At 36.3% G+C, this 16,632-nt stretch overlaps 1 protein-coding gene across 6 annotated transcripts in view; it reads right to left on the bottom strand.

Annotated features, from left to right (window-relative positions):
- Nucleotides 1-82: 82 nt before the first annotated feature.
- The window catches only part of myo9b (myosin IXb), a 35,598-nt gene continuing 19,048 nt past the window's right edge, over nt 83-16,632 (bottom strand). For 2 of the 6 annotated variants that reach the window (XM_033982286.2, XM_033982287.2), the window contains exons 10-41: nt 16,320-16,454; nt 15,212-15,333; nt 14,398-14,533; nt 13,012-13,201; nt 12,448-12,514; nt 12,267-12,359; nt 12,150-12,189; nt 11,770-11,892; nt 11,155-11,235; nt 10,966-11,076; nt 10,265-10,387; nt 9,923-10,072; nt 9,671-9,801; nt 8,776-9,069; nt 7,936-8,011; nt 7,587-7,781; nt 6,805-6,896; nt 6,647-6,726; nt 5,834-6,018; nt 5,623-5,730; nt 5,146-5,313; nt 4,844-4,885; nt 4,575-4,686; nt 3,939-4,012; nt 3,656-3,848; nt 2,876-3,004; nt 2,536-2,641; nt 2,309-2,440; nt 1,903-2,026; nt 1,224-1,324; nt 831-955; nt 83-330 (exon numbers count right to left, since the gene is read on the bottom strand). In XM_033982286.2, the coding sequence (XP_033838177.1) occupies nt 95-330; nt 831-955; nt 1,224-1,324; nt 1,903-2,026; nt 2,309-2,440; nt 2,536-2,641; nt 2,876-3,004; nt 3,656-3,848; nt 3,939-4,012; nt 4,575-4,686; nt 4,844-4,885; nt 5,146-5,313; nt 5,623-5,730; nt 5,834-6,018; nt 6,647-6,726; nt 6,805-6,896; nt 7,587-7,781; nt 7,936-8,011; nt 8,776-9,069; nt 9,671-9,801; nt 9,923-10,072; nt 10,265-10,387; nt 10,966-11,076; nt 11,155-11,235; nt 11,770-11,892; nt 12,150-12,189; nt 12,267-12,359; nt 12,448-12,514; nt 13,012-13,201; nt 14,398-14,533; nt 15,212-15,333; nt 16,320-16,454 (4,074 nt within the window). In that variant the 3' untranslated portion in view covers nt 83-94. Of the gene's footprint in view, nt 331-813; nt 956-1,223; nt 1,325-1,902; nt 2,027-2,308; nt 2,441-2,535; nt 2,642-2,875; nt 3,005-3,655; nt 3,849-3,938; nt 4,013-4,574; nt 4,687-4,843; nt 4,886-5,145; nt 5,314-5,622; nt 5,731-5,833; nt 6,019-6,646; nt 6,727-6,804; nt 6,897-7,586; nt 7,782-7,935; nt 8,012-8,775; nt 9,070-9,670; nt 9,802-9,922; nt 10,073-10,264; nt 10,388-10,965; nt 11,077-11,154; nt 11,236-11,769; nt 11,893-12,149; nt 12,190-12,266; nt 12,360-12,447; nt 12,515-13,011; nt 13,202-14,397; nt 14,534-15,211; nt 15,334-16,319; nt 16,455-16,632 lie in introns of all 6 variants that reach the window. The other 4 variants (XM_055228322.1, XM_033982288.2, XM_033982290.2 and 1 more) reach the window with 3 other exon arrangements.

Raw genomic sequence — 16,632 nt, 5'->3', positions numbered from 1 at the left:
GCGTCTCCACAAACATTTAAACAAAGTGCACAGTTCACATTGAGTTGAGAGGGAAGTTATATTTGTTTAATATATATATATATTTTTGCATAAGTCAAGTTTGGTCTTCATCCGCATCAATATATGGGATGTCTAGATCGTCAAAGCTCCCTTGTTTTTCTATCGTTGAAGATTTGTCTTTTGTTGTCGGAGAATGCAAAGGGTCACCAGGTAAAAACTCAAATGGTTCATCGTCTGTTTGTGCTCTCAAACTCCTTACTCTCTGTGCCAGATCTGTCGGGTTTGTGGGCGATTCAGGCTTCCTGTTTGACAATCGTAATGTCAGCTTCCCTAAAAGTAGGACAAAAACATACAAAACATTACTGTGAACATTTATAGCTATAACTTATATACAAAATAACAGCATGATAAAATAATCCATAAACAATGACATTTAAAAGCAATTTATATTAGCTTGTAAATTAGTTTACAGTAATTTAAAGGGCATGTGGAGTCATCGTTTAGTCATTATTATTAGGAGTAGAGTTATCAGTAAGGTTGCACATTGTGGAAGAAACGTTAAAATGTTATTAGTAAGTTTATACTTGATTATTAAGGTCTCAGGAGGTACCAGTGGTCAAACTATCAATTTCGCATTCTTGGGTTATTTGAAAAATTAAAGAAAATACATTCAGTAAGTAATTTGTTAAAAGAGAAAGGTAAAAAACAAAATGTCTCATCAAACACCTTTTTAACATTTGATTATGTGATTTTCCAAACACATTTTAGCAAAATCAAAGATCAAGAAATTTAGTAGCAGAGAAGGACATGTACCATACCTCTCTACTGACCTTCCGAATCAAGGCTTTTCAGGCGGTCCTCGAGGCTCTCTGTGCTCATTGATGAAGACGAGTCCAGATTATCATTATCAGAGTGCTCCTGCTCCAGATCAGGCAACCTGCAGGCCAAATCCACCCTGGAAAATAACATTATTACATATAAGGTCAGTTATAACTATAGTAATATTTATTTAGTTCAGAGGGAAACCTTCTCCAGATCTCAAGGCTGGATCTCAGAATGGAATTAACCCAGCCTATTTGACTTATAGATCTGTTCTTAATTCATTTGATTAGTCTTCTTGTGTTAATATACTTTTCCTAATAAAAAAAACAGTTTATAAAAGGGTCTATGCTACAAATAAGTGGAGTTGATTGAAGTCTAGATGTTACTTAATCTTGTCTTACTTTTCCTGTTTTATCGACTTGATTCTATCGATGAGTGTCTTTTCAGTTTCATCAGAATCGGTGTGTTCAGGGATCTCCAGGTCTGGGGTTTTTTCAACAACCTGCAGAGACACAATAAATCACAAATGTTGTTCTCATTTTTACCACGATCCTCCCAGGACAAGCAGGCAATGGCAGAAATGCCAAGTTATCCATGACCAGTAATGTACCTAAATGTAATAACAGAAAGTGAGCACATTTTTTTAAATTTCTCATTTCATACAATAAAACAAAACTTGTTATTCCTCCAAGTCTGAAATTGCGCAATTTCCAAAATCTATATTTCCTCTTTTTTGGCGCACCCTTGACTTTCATTACTCGTGGTTACATTTTTGAACATGGGTTAAATCTTAATGGGGACTAAACAGTAACTAGTATTAGACAGTACTAGTCAGTAGACATGTCAAATGCAAGAATATCACACATAAGTTTATATTTTATTTTTGTTTTATAGTTCAAGTCTTTGATGATGGCTTATGATTATTCCTAAAAAATACCTTCTTTATCTTTTAAGTAAAATGTATAAAATATAGTAAGATCATATAATTTGAACCAAGCAACCACTTAATTGATTAAATGTATTGAACACAATAACCATGTAGAGCAGTAGTGTGGGGAGTGAATTTGTGCTTTGTCCCACCGTGTTTTGCCTGCGGAGGTGAAGTTCTTTCACTGCAAGGGCCTCTGCGTACTCCAGCTCCTGAATGTTCTGCATCATCTCTTTGTATCGTCTGAATTGTTCCGTGATCAAGATCTCCACACACCTGTAAAAAATGCACCAAATGTAACAATATTTATCTTTGAAACCAGCACTTTAAAGCCATCACTTGTAATTAAAGTGGCCGACCCAACCCTGTTGTATTCTCACATAATACCAGTAGATGCTACTTTACTGCTGTTTGACAGTGTGCCAGCTTTGGCCTAACAGAAGAAAAGCAGTAAAAATGCTTATTAATTCATCTTTATGACCACTACTCCTCCCTGTCACAGTTAGACAATAAGAGTAAATTAATACAGGGCCTTTAGACCATTTCACAGTGGCCTACATTGTTATCTTAGCCACGTCCTTCATGCCAAGGAAAGGGTCATCCGAATCTGGAGAGCGCAGGACACACGGAGCAAAGACAATGGCCAGAGAGTTAGGAGACATCTTATTATGATCTTCCTCTTTGGCAACTCTAAAATACCAAAAAAAAAAACACCCCAAAAATATGTAAGTTATGATGTGGAAGTTTACCAACTAAAACTAAGAAACAGTTGATTTTTGTTTTACCTGACGAGATGAAAAATTAGGCGCTCCAATGTGTTGTAATTAGAAGGAGGAAGTTCATCGACTTTTTGATAGACAGCACGGATTCTCTCTGATCTCTCTGGCAATTCTTAACAATGAATAATAAAACATTAACCACATGAACTGAGACAATATCAAACACTGTCACTAAACTAGATTCACAAACAAGGAATTTGAAATGGTGCAAACTGTGGAAATATAGTAATCACAAGGATATGCACCTAAAGTAAAAATAATAATATTAACCAAATAATAACCAACAATAATATACTCAAAATCTAAATATGAAAAACATGTGTATTGAGAGCACAAACATACTCACCGACAGCATGTAGAAAGTCATTGTACAGGGCAAAGGTCATCAAAGGGTCAGGCAGTTCTCTGAGCCAGCGTTTAACCAGGCCACTGATGGTGTGGATCGGGTAGTTGTCCAAACACGCAGCTTCAGGATCTATAACACCAAAGAGGAACCATGCAATTATCTTAATTATAGAGTAAGCTACAGCATCCAGATTAGTGTATGAGATACTTTTTGAGGGATTATTGGATCTTTAGAGGTAAAAGGAAAGAGATGGGGCAGCAGTCGCTCAGTGGTTTGTAGATTTGACATTCAACCCAAAAGTTGGTGGTTCAACCCCAGCTCAACAAAACCCATGCAGTTGTCGTGCCCTTGGGCAAGACACCTCACTACGCCTGTGATTATATGATTGGAGTGATTAGTGATTGTCTACAGTACTACACACCATATCCTGTCTCCACAAATGCCAATGGGCCTAACTGACAGGTGTATTTATTTATTTTCTCTAACATGTCACTAACTGAAAGCTAAATCGTCATCATGGAGATCAAATTATGTTAACATTTTAGAAATTTTGAATTTGTAACCTCATAGAACAAGACATACACTGAATGTAAAACTAGTTTACTTTTGAAAATTATGCAATGCAGTGATATATCTGTTATATCTACAATGGTATGGGGCAATTATGTAAAAAAGTTATGCAAGATAAGTTGCCAAACAATTTATCTCACATTATCAAGTTTTCGGAACAGACATTGTAAATGTACAATTTCTTTGTGGTAAATATGACATTTTCCTCACTGGTCTCGAGGATTTGGTGCAGTTCTCGAGCGCGGCAGGCTGACCCGGACTTCCTGTAGATTCCCTCCGTGTAAAGGCCATTGAGCTCCACATGCATCAGCAGAAGCTCCACCACTTTAGGCACTGGGTTTGCTTTACTGGTGAGGACACACACCTGCACCCCAAAATGCAGCGAGCCAGGGACGTGATCATCCTGGATATAAAAAATATGTGCGAGTTGCTCATTTGTAGTTTTATTAGTGATATTTTTTTTAATATTATTGATAGCACTACTATAGCATACCATCCTGGAGCAGCGTGTTGAGCAATCGGTAATGATTTTGCTAAGGCATTTCTTGTGGCATATTAACTTGCAAGCTGAAAGGACAAGCACCAAGTATAAGATACATATAAAATATGTGATAATAATGTTATGTTAATAACTTGTGCTTTTGGTTAATTTATGAACCAGACCAAAAGAACCGATTCAGGAAATTAAATGGAACACCTGAACTCCCATTACAATTTATATTTTAAATGAATTGTGCCATGACATAAAAATAAGTCCAGAAATGAATATATAAGAATATATACAAATAAATAAATAAATAAATACATGAGAAAATATTGACTAATATATTCAAAAGAGCTATGCTATGGTGTTGTAATCAGAAGTTTAAAATTTGACCTCTCCTACATAGTTTCAGAATGGTCTTGATCTATATCAGGACATTGTATAAGGCCACATGATACATTTAAGAAACTATGATTATATTGTAGTGAAAAAAATTACACTCTAAAAAAGTTTTTCTAAATCAATCCCCAACATGCATTGGGGGAGTACCAAACTGGGACTTCCCTGCTGTATAATAAGTCTCCAGAGACTGGGATATAATAAGACATGACTGTACTTTGCTCTCTTATGTTTACAATGACATACCACTGCACATGTAAGCCTTCTCCATTCCCCAAATATAGGAACCACATAAGTCACATGACTGCATGATGTTAACTTGGTATGTGCTGAAAAGGTGGTCCAAGGGGCTGTCAGGCTGCAAAACAAATAAATATAAAACACAATATTGGTTAGTAGTACAAAACGTTATGACTACTACTATTTCTACTGCCTCGCTATATCTAAGACAGAATTTGAAATGATAAAACCAGAATAATCATCCATAAATTGCCACCAAAGTATTTTACACTTACACATTTCTCCTTTTTCCGTCTCTTTTTGGTTTGTTTATTTGGCTGTGAAAAGTCAAACAAATTGTTAACTCAATTGATTGTATTCAATAGATATATTTACATTTCGATATTCGATATTTATGTATTGATGTGTCCATTGTTTTCCCCAAACTGTGGTACATGTACATTTATAAACTATATAAATATAATCTAAGCATGATAGAGGCTGGGTTTATATCTGGTTGCACTCGGAAAGCCAAAGATTATCTGAGTGGTACTTGGTGTGAACAGTCTGAGATCCATGGCATTAGGGGTTATATTACCTTGACGGGCTCTGACTCAGTGCGTTTTAATCCTCTCACAAAGATGTCAAGCACAGACTGGAACAGATTCACCACCAGCGACACCTCAGCTTTCTGTTTGGGCCCAGCCAATGAGTTCACTTTGTTCTGGTAGCCCTTCATCAGATCTTTGTATGCTATTTGAGGCTTCTGTTGAGCATTAAAAATCATATAATTTCAATGAAGATTTTTTATTTTATCTATAGCAAGTAAATAGTGTCATGCAGTCCTAGTTATAATACAAATCTAAAGGGATCCAATCCATCCAATGTCAACACCAAACCCACAGAGTCAAAATTGCCACAATAAACTAGTTGCCTTTCCTGGATCACAACAGCAGTATGCACTCAGGCTAGTTTGAAACCACTAACCCTTTGATATCGGGCGAATGCTAAAATGACTGTGTCCTTGCTGCCTCAAATTCACACAAATACACTTGTAGGTAAAGAAAATTCTAACCTGGACTGAGAACATGCTTTTGATGGTCTCTCTGAACTCCATTGTTGCTGTGAGGAAAATTGTCTCTGTTGGCGATAGCTCTTTGACTCTCGATTTCAGTTCATTCACCTGATGACAGCATTTACAGTAACATATAGTCATAATGCATTTGTTTTATATAGTATATAGTCATTTGTACATAGTATTGTATATTTGATTCTTTTGGTCCTACCTGATTCCCGAGGTATTCGTCGAGGTTCCTGAGTTCTTTGGGGTCTGTGATATCTCGGTCCAGGGAGGCATTCCACTCCAAGGCCCTGGTGGCACGGCTGATGTGGATGGTGGGGTTTCGCTGGGCTCTGCTGCTCTGCTGGTTGGGCATGTGGTATGGGTGAGGCGAGTATCGTGGCAATGTAACTGAGGACAGAACATTTATTATATATTTATTATTATATCTTTTTTTTGTATGTACAGTTGCATTACTATCCATAATTGACTTTATTGAGTATTAAGAGTTGCAATATACTTCCATCTTATCTTAAATAGTCTTACAATGCTCGTCTAACTTTTTTCTCACAATTTGGCAGGTTTTTCACTGAATCCCATTCCTGTATTGCCAGCCACCATATGTGAAGTCAATGTAGGTGTCTTGCACAGGGGCACAACAACAGGTTGAACTTGGGCAAGGTTTTCAAGTCAGATACTCTGCTGGTATTAGTGGTTTTAAAATGATAAGCCTGACCTGAAATAATCACCTTGCAATAAAAAGTCCAAAAGAAATGTTAATAATTTTATGGCACCAAAGTCTAACCTCCCATAACTCAGTTTTGGGGTATTTGGAAAATGTAGCTGGTGTCATAGCTTTTACAATGTAGTGAGTGGTATTGTGTCCAATGACTGATTATTAGAGTGACCTCAAGGTGGCAGTACATATTAGAAAAAAATGTGTGCTCTTTTCTGCTCTCACTTGCCTGAACTAATGCTAAAAGCTCCTGCAAAAATAGATTTATGAGCCTATAATTAATAAGATGAATGGATATATTACCAGATTTATCGTGGGTAGATACATGGCTGGAGATATACTTTGGTGTTCGCTTCTTTAGGAATCTACTCAGAAACCAAACCCTGGAAAATTTTAAAATGAAAAAATAAGTCTTCATCAGATATTCCACACATGTTGTCTCTAAAACAAATATCTCGCACCTCTCAGGGGTAGTAAGAGTTTGGTTTCCTTCATCTTCAGAGTTTCTTGGTGGAAGACTGTACCTCGATCCATCAGTTTCAGAGGGAATCTTCTGAATAACATGACAATGTTTTGAGGAAACCAACTACTACTCCAAAAACTAAATAATTCTTAGTTTCCCAAGCATGTCCCCTGCCAAAAACACCAAAGGACTTTTGTTGCGTCCCTGCACCAAACCAGAAGACACCACTCTTTATCATGCAGCATGGTTGATATTGTGTTTATATAATAGTATTAAAAGTGCACTATGTAGCTTTTTTGGCACCACCTGCTTGTCCCCAATAATCATGTTGTAGGGCTGCACAACAAAATGCAATCAAGTCAAAATTGAATGTTGTGTATTGTTACACAAAAATCTAGTTGTACCTGTAGTTTTCACCTCTACAAACATGCTGGCATTCTTGTATTAGTTTATCAGTTTTATTTCAGTCCTCTCTCAAATGATAATGCTCTGGGAGTTTTTTTTTTTTTTTTAAATATGCACTCTGAACAAAACTTTTAGCTTTTTTTCCAAAATCATGCAGCCCTACTCTGCTGTATGCTAAACATTTAATGCGTATGTAACATTTAAAAAGCTGTAATTTCTATTGCTTCCCTGAACGTATGTTGAAAAGATAAAGAAAATGAGCTCTGGAAATCCAGTTAAACATTTCCATTTGACTTTGCAAGCAGTCACTCATTTGTAGTGGGACCAGTACATGCGACAGGGGCATGCAGAGTAGAAGTGTCCCTGTAAAAGTACCTCCAGCCTGGATACGGCCCGCACATCCATGGTACTGACCGAGGTCTTCAGATTGGGCACATGGGGGCTCATGGGAGGCAGGGGAAAGGTCCAAAACTCACTCTCTCTGGAGCTGCCAAAGTTAATGCCCAAACCACTGCGGGCGTAGGCTAATCGGCGTTTACGTTTGGGTTTCTTTCGCAGTTGCACCACATCCTAATTATTCAGGTGAAACCCAGAGCACACAGCCTCAGTCCACACTGTTTACTTACCATTGGTTATGTACTCTCAGTTAAAACACCACTGACACACAGTTACAGTTACACACACATGCATAACATAAATGTTCAACATGTTTTAATGTTGTTACCTCTCCTGCAGAGGGTGAGCTGTCAGAAGAGCTTTGTATGGACAGTTCATCGGCCGACATGGATTTTCCTTTGTTACTAAAAGAAAAAGGGTAACAAATAAATATTCTTTAAAACAATATAACTTTTTTAAAAATATATTTCAATCCAGCAGTAGGTAAATTGTGTTGAAGATGGGGGATAGATGAGGCCTCCATTCCTGTTCAAGGTAGGATTGTCTTTCCTAAAACCCCAAGCCATAAACAAAGTAATGTGGTCTACTCCATTCAGAGTAGAAGAGTGCAGTGAGCGTTACATTGGAGCAACTAAACAGCCACTCCATAAGACAATATACCAACATCATCGCGAGAGCTCCTCTGGACCCCAGTCTGCCGTACATCTCCATCTCAAAGCCACTAACCACTCCTTTGAAGATAGTGAGGTACTTAGCCAGAGAAAAAGAAATGGTTTGAGAGGGGAGTTAAAGAGGCAATTTTTGTTAGAAAAGACAATCCTACCTTGAACAGGAATGGGAGCCTTACACATCATCCATCCCCCATCTACAACTCCACCCTCAAACCCAAAGCAAAAAAAAGGAAACAAATAGAACAATAGAGCTAGCCAGGATGCTAATAGGAGCGAAAAACACTCATTAAGAGGTGTATGGGTATTTTAACAATGTCTCCGGCACAGTGCACACTTAGTGTAGCTCATCATTGCTTCCAGTATTTTTGTACTTTTCTTCACAAACTGCCAATTAATGTAGAACTATGATAACTATTTATCACGAGTACTATCCCAGCAAACCAAAAACAAACAAACAAACATCAAAACCTGTCACTTTAACCCTGAAAATAACTCACTGATATTCATCTCGTCTGCGTGCCCGTCTGTGCCGCTCTGGACTAGAGTCGTCGGTGGGCTCGCCCTCGCTCAGCCTCTCCCTCCAGCGGTCCGCCTTCTCCTTGATCGCTCCCACGTCCTTGTACCTCTGCAGGGAGCTCTTGGTGGGGCTGTCCTCTGTGTAGGCAGTGGTGTCAGAGGGCAATGAAAGTGGGCGATGCAGAGGAGGGGTGCTCCCTCCTGATCCAGACTGAGGCATTCGGTTTGGGCTAACTTCGATCTGAGCTTGCCTCTTCAGCTCCTTTTTTGACAAACTGAAATAAAATAAAAAAAGAAAATTAATAATTTTTATGTACTTGTAATATTTGTGATTCATGTTTTAAAAGTAACTGTAAATATTCTTTTGTACTTGTGTTTTTAAATCGTTCAAACATATTGTGATAATTGGTTGGAGCAATAATAGTAATTGCAATTAAGTCCTATTCAACATTACTGCATGCATGAGCAGGCATGATTTTTTCCTACAAGATCAAATCAAAATTGTTGTTTTCATTTGCATGTAAAATGTGAATCTCAAGAATATTGTCAAATTTCTGCAAAAAGATGTAATCTTCTAAACAAGAGTATATAGTATTTCTGCACTTTAGTGTCTAACCTCAACCAATATACTTACAAAAATGTTACACTTAACGCACACTTATGGACTGCAAGCAGATGATGTCTGCCCATCTGTTGGGCTATAGGCCTTTAGTCATTTCATCGATTAATTAGTCGACTAAACTTCCTAATACAAATACAAAACTGAACTGATCTTGTCCTACTGTTCCCATTATGTGTGACAACTAACAACCCTAAGCAAAATCTGGCTTAGTTTAATTATTAAAAATCCAACAAGCTGATTTAACTCATAAGTACCTGTCCCGTCCCGTCCTGGTCCGCCCCCTCTGGTCATGTTCACTCTTTGGAGACTTTAGTGACGTCCTCCAGGCCGTCTGGATCACTGTGGCCGCCCGATTCTGCTTTTCATAAAACTCACGCCAACATTTCTGCAATATCACAAACCTTTATGAGATTATACAGGGAGAAATACAATGCATTTGTAATATAATGGTCATAATCCAACACTAAATACATTATAATCTGAAATAGCTCTGGTGCCCGGGGTACCTGAATGATCAGAGTAGCATCTCTCTTTTGGAGGAAGTGGATCCGAATTAAACAGGATCTGAACCATCTCTGCAAAACCACGATATGATGCATAACCACAGTGTTCTGAGCGTCCCGGAGAAACTGACGCTCGTTCTCCTTTAAAAACAGCTGAGCAGAGAGAAAAATTGGTACAAAAAAATTATAAAATGCAAATGTATATAAAAATCTTTATATTGAGATCTTTCAGTTTCTTTTGCTTATTTTCATCAGCTACATTAGGTACAATACATTATGTTTACCTCTCATCTGCTTTTGTCTATTAGTAAAATAATATCAGTATAATTTGAATAATTGGTTTACCTTCGTCTTTCCTAATTGGTACGTGGACTTGTTAAGTTTCATTTTCTCCAGAAGTTGTGAGATATGCTTTGGAGTTGGAGTGGCCCCTTTTGGAAGCAACATCCTAAATTTCTCCACAAAATCCTGTCACAGAAATTAAACAATATATTCATTATGTCACAGCAGAGCTCACAAAGCTATGTTGTCATATCATATCACTGTCATTGTATCCTTAGGCAAGACACCAACTTGCCTATTATGAATGTGGTGTATGTTTGAGTGAGTGATTGGTGGTGGACAAAGAGGCTGATAGCTCAAATTGGCAGCTTCTCCTCCTCCGTCTCCCATTATAGTATAAAAGTATAATGCACAAAATGGTAAACTTTGAGTGTCTGATAAAGAACAATATAAGATTAATGCATTATTATTGTTACTAATCAATGCTATAACTAGTGTTGAAACTTGTAACTATTTTAAACTAATATCAATACTAAAAAAAACAAAACACTAAAACAGACAATTATAGCATAGTAATAGTATTAAGACCTAGCCAAACTACTATACTACAATTTGAGTGAAAAGTTATATTCTGTCCTAAAAGTTAAAAAATGATTATTGATGATTATTATTGTTATTATTATTGAAAATGGTATCAAGACCTTGGCACCAATATCATCATTTAAAAGTTTCACCATTGGCTGTAGTCACAGTAGTTGGCTCACCTTAAAAGTGTATTTGGCAGTGTATCCCGCCTTTTGCATCAGGACCATCTGAACTAAACCTGTGTTATGAACCTGACGCTTGATGAGTTCAGAGTCAAAGTGCATCTCCTTCTGCATAAAAGATATTATACAGAATTACAAGCAAAAATACTGACCTAAAAATTGTAATAACATTCACAAAAGCCTTACCTTTTCATTATTGGAGCGTAAGCAGACTATAAAGAACTGTTGAGATTTTTCAATTCTTTCTAGGAGTTTCTGAAGAGATGCCTGTAGGCACAAATGCATATGTTTTAGGAATGGGTGAAATATGGGTGATATTCAAGGCCTTTCCAGATAGCCGTGTTACTGTGTGATATTGAACATTTAGGCGATATTTGGTACCAAAATATTTTTAAGCAGTCCCAGTCCCTATGTGTTTATGTGTTATTCCTATTTTTTCCTCAGATTTGTCTTTTTGAACAGAATAATGTATATTAAAGGAAATTAGTCTTGTTTTATTAGCAATTAGTCTAAAATTATGAAATTATGCTTACACAATCATGCCACAAAACATCCCAAATAAATACATTTTGTTATTATTTTTACAGAAGTGAAAAGTTAATTTGTAAACTTTAAAATCCATAGCAACAACATACAGTTATAGTTAAGTTATAGTAAATTCTTAATATTGGTAGTAACACAAATATAGGATATTGGCTCAAATGATACAAAATTCTTATTGGCCCATCACTAATATGTACAGTATGACAAATGACAATCAAAGTCTAACTATTTTTACGATCTATTAATGAAGAAATGTACCTGGAACTGAGTGCAGACAGTAGGGGGAGCGATGAGCCCATCAAGGTGTGGCGTGGCTTTACCAGTTTTATCGTGAACAGTGACACCGACAATGTGTTGGAGTGACCGTAGATCCATCAAATTCTATTTAAAATATCAAATGCAAATGATTTAATAATAATAATAATAATACATTTTATTTATAGGGCGCCTTTCTGGGCACTCAAGGTCACCTTACATACAATATATACATGTACAGACAGTTAAAATCAACATTTATGAACATACAGTTAAAAGCATTCAGATAAAAAACATTGAAAAAGGACAGGGCAGGTGTGGATTATAAAGAATATTTAATCAAGAGCCAATATATTGTTACTAATTTAAATACAAAAACTTACCTTTGGGATGAGCTGTTTTTGTCGCCCTCCTTTATTTTTTCTAAAAAAAATAGCAAAATTAGTCAGCAATCAAAACTCATTGTATTATATACCAGGATGATTAAATTAAAAACTTACGTTCTTTTTTCATAGTTTGCAAAGATGTCCTCAAAAACATCCAGAGGTTGTTCATCTGATCGATCGAAAGAGAAATCCAAAGTCCAGCTGTTACTGTAAAACATATACAACCTCATTTTAAAACAAGACAATATAAAAATAAAAAAAACATATCAAATGGCTATTTTACAAGAGCTTTTACCTGGACAGACGCGCAGAATTACGTTTCAATTCTTTTAAAGATTTACAAGATGGGCGTTTGGCAGCCACTGTGAGAGAAGAATATAGGTCAAATAAACAATAAATGACAAAACTAATTCGCTAGAAAATGCTAGAAAAATAATATCACAATTCTGTAAGGGCCTAGGTCACTTTTTTCACACAGTATACATTCTTTAGGAACTAACACACACTTCACTGTGATTAGTTAAATCCACCTGTCACTCTCTCATAATAGAGGCTGACCAATAATGGAGTGGGTGAGAAAAGTGTATACTGCTGCATTTTAAAAAGCACTGAATTACCTTTATTACCTTTATCTTTTTTTTGGCATAATTTCAAGCAGCACTAACAGAGGCAGTGGCAGGAGGTAAAAGACCTCAACAAATGTTACCAACTTTAGCAGAGAATAAACTTGGCCTATCATCAGTTGCCCTGGTTTGGCTCTCATTTGCTCATTTGAACCTGGTTATGAGTTGTTTTACACTTGTTTTAGTCCAATCATAAAGGTTTAGTTCTGGGTTAAACCTGAATTTAGTGTACTTACGTAGTTCTGCTCTTCTGCGGGCCAGGTGTTTGAACACCGAGATGATTCGGATGGTGGCTCGTACGACGCCCCACCTGAACAGGGCCTGATGACTAGAGCAGACCAGGTGGTGCAGAAAAGCCCTCTCACTACTGCGGAGGAGAGACACCACCTCTGGACGCATGTGCTCACAGTTTTTCTCCACAAAATCCTGAAAATAATAATAAGGATTAGAGGTGACATAAAAGTTAGACTAACTTTTTTAGACCTCTCTCTATCAACGTTCTCTCACTCGCAATGGGCCCTTTCCAGCAATACTTATACACTGTGCAATTATAAGTAGTTTTAGGTTAGTAGTTATAAGTACCTTGTATTTGATCTGTTAGCGACTGTCTCCAGTGCTCACTACTGGTTTGGTCCTAGACTTAGCGAAATAAGTGGAATCCTTGAATTTAGTTTGTATTTTGTTATTACTTTGATTGTAAATTCAGGTTTAACTCACGCGTTTAACTCACGCGTTTAACTCACGCGTTTAACTCACGCGTTTAACTCACGCGTTTAACTCACGCGTTTAACTCACGCGTTTAACTCACGCGTTTAACTCACGCGTTTAACTCACGCGTTTAACTCACGCGTTTAACTCACGCGTTTAACTCACGCGTTTAACTCACGCGTTTAACTCACGCGTTTAACTCACGCGTTTAACTCACGCGTTTAACTCACGCGTTTAACTCACGCGTTTAATTAAAGCAAAGTCTTGTTAAGTACTCGAGTCCTGGTTAGGTTTTTGACCAGCTTTAGACCTAATTTTGTTCCAGTTTGGAAATGATTGAGATTATGTCAATAAATATTAAACCTGTGATTAAACTGTAGTCAGTTCACATGCACACACCAGAACAACAACTAGTTTCTACGTAGAGTGAATATTTTGAGTACCGTTGCCAGGGTTGTGCCAGAGTTTTCATTACAACACAAGTGCACAAATAGGATTAATTATTCACTCTGTTCACACAGATTTTCCCAGGGAGACCTAATACACAAGTTACTGTAAAACAAAACAAAATTGGCAAAACATGCTTTAATAATAATAATAATAATAATACTTTCAACACAAGGACAGCCCATTTATTTATTTAGTAATACCACCAAAGAAAACATTTGGCTTTCTGAGAACTGCCAGATCTAAATAAAGTATATAATAGGAATATTCCATGTCTAATGAGGGGCTGAACCAGATCTAAAAGTGGGGGACATCATTTCCACTGTAATTCTAAACAAGAAATTATCCAAAAGGAGGACCAAAATGTGGATAAAATGAACTCTAAAACCTGACCTGAAGAAGCTCATGTATCATAGTTTGAGATACACTTCCATAGAAAACATTTTTGTAAGTTAAACCCACTGTACCTTTATGTTGTAAGTGACGCTGCCGGCAAAGTGCTGGATGGTGAATATTGAGTCAGAGTTTGTCTCAAAGAAAGGACTGTCCTGATGATGCTGCATCATCTTTTTCAACAGATTTTTATCGCTGGCGTCAGGAAGGCTGCAAAAACAACAAAGTAGATTGTAGATGCTCATTAAATATGAAAGATATAAATTAAGTTAAATAAACAAAGTCAGAGATATTTTATGACATTATTGTACTTCAACAACTGATTTCCTTACAGAATACATTTAATTTGCATTATGTTAGAGTACTTATTTCCCCAAACATCATTTAAAATTTCGTAAATAACTTCCCCAGTTTCCCTTAGTTTGTTAAAGATATATAGTTTTACTTCCTGGTTGTACATGTGCAGCAGATGTGACAGAGCCAATCATAATATTAACAAGGTCATCTAATTCATAAAATAGTTATATTGTGACAAATAACAAATATATTACAACACCTGTATATCAATAAATTGTGTTCCTTTCACATAAATAGCCCTTACATTTTGGATGAAATTTTGTGTTCTGTTAACATAGGATTCCTTTTTAGAGCTCAGTTTTACTTCCTGCATTTTTAACCTTTTTAATTGCAAAGTGCCACCTAATTGGTGTAAAATATAACCAAACTTTATCACAGGTAATAAACCACTCAAAAATGTAAGTAAAGAATGAAATTATAAACATCAAACAACATCCATTCACATCGAAAGATTAACCAATTTAAATGTAATAAAATACCTGTTTCACTATTAACTGCTTAAATATTTACAAATTAAAGTTGGGCACCAACCTGATTTCTGTATTCAGTAGTTCAAACAGCCCTGTTGGTTTCCCACTCATTAAGTTGATACAGTCGATGTTGTCCGTGAAGTCAATGGTTTGCCACACAAGGCCCTCTGATGCATAGTCCTCCTGAAAACAAATCCATTCACAACACTTTTAAAAAGATTACTGGTACTTGCAGCATAAGCTTATTAGATTTTCATTGTGCGATATTTCAGTGTAGAAACATATTATTGTAATCAAATCCAAAGTTTGAATGTTTGTTTCAACTTGCATATCACCAAATGTGCAATTATTTAATACAATAGATAATAAATAATGATAAATTACACTTCTTTTTTGTTTTTGTTATAAACATTGTTTATATATTTTACTCCTTGAGCTATTTTGTCCAAGTAACATAAACAAGTTTGTCTTATTCTAAATGTCATCTGCAAACAATAATACACCTTATCTTTAATGAGAGAAAGTAAAAACTGTATAGTAAATAAGTGTTTCCCAACCAATGGGGTGGGGACCCGTTGTGTGGTGTAGCTCCTATGGTGCACAAAGTCAGCGCACCCTCTGTAAGACGCGCTCCTCCCAGGCAGAGCTCGCCAATGAGCTGCCAGCTTCTTTTAAAAGTTCATTCATAAAATGTTTTTTAAGAGTGCTTTGTAATAAAAAGACTAAAATGACACTTCCTGACTTTATGGTCAATTAAGCAAAATGGGATACTCAAGCAAATACCAGGGGGTGCTTAAAAGAACGTAATCTTTGAATATAAAAATCTCTGAATATAAACATTTCTTTGTAGTACATTTTACATCCTTATGAATACAGGTTACTAATTTTGTTAGATGATTTTCAATATTGTTAAACTAAGAAAGTATGAGACTATAACTTGAGTAAACAGATTTATTATACTAAAGAATTACCAGTATACAAGTTAGGGGGTACTTGAAATGTCAGGCAAAGCTTAGGAGATACTCAAGACGAAAAAGGTTGGGAAACGCTGAACTAAAGACCTCAGTGTTGTTAAATGCATGGGGATTTTTGGATTAGCAAAATTTATGTCACAATTTGATCACAACCACTTTGCTTTCCAAGTCACTTAAAATCCTAGTTTCACTCACCTGTTCAAGTGTAAAGATGTGGTGGTTGATGTAATATTGTAGTTTCTCATTGGTGTAATTGATGCACAGCTGCTCAAAGCTGTTTTTCTGCAGGTCCTCAAATCCAAACATGTCCAGGACCCCAATTGTTAAGCACTGAAAAAACAAATGATTATTAAATAGTATATTTTGGCACAGTTCTAATCATAATATCATATGTCATAATATCGAGTGAATATTGGCATAAAAAAACCTCCAAAACAATATAGATATTTTTGAACACTCCTAATTTCAAGTAAAAAGGACACTCATTTTTTTCTGCATATAAGAGGAA

The sequence above is a fragment of the Periophthalmus magnuspinnatus genome, chromosome 17 (assembly GCF_009829125.3).
Source record: "Periophthalmus magnuspinnatus isolate fPerMag1 chromosome 17, fPerMag1.2.pri, whole genome shotgun sequence".
Taxonomy (NCBI): domain Eukaryota; kingdom Metazoa; phylum Chordata; class Actinopteri; order Gobiiformes; family Gobiidae; genus Periophthalmus; species Periophthalmus magnuspinnatus.
This window is presented reverse-complemented; position numbering and strand designations above follow the sequence as displayed.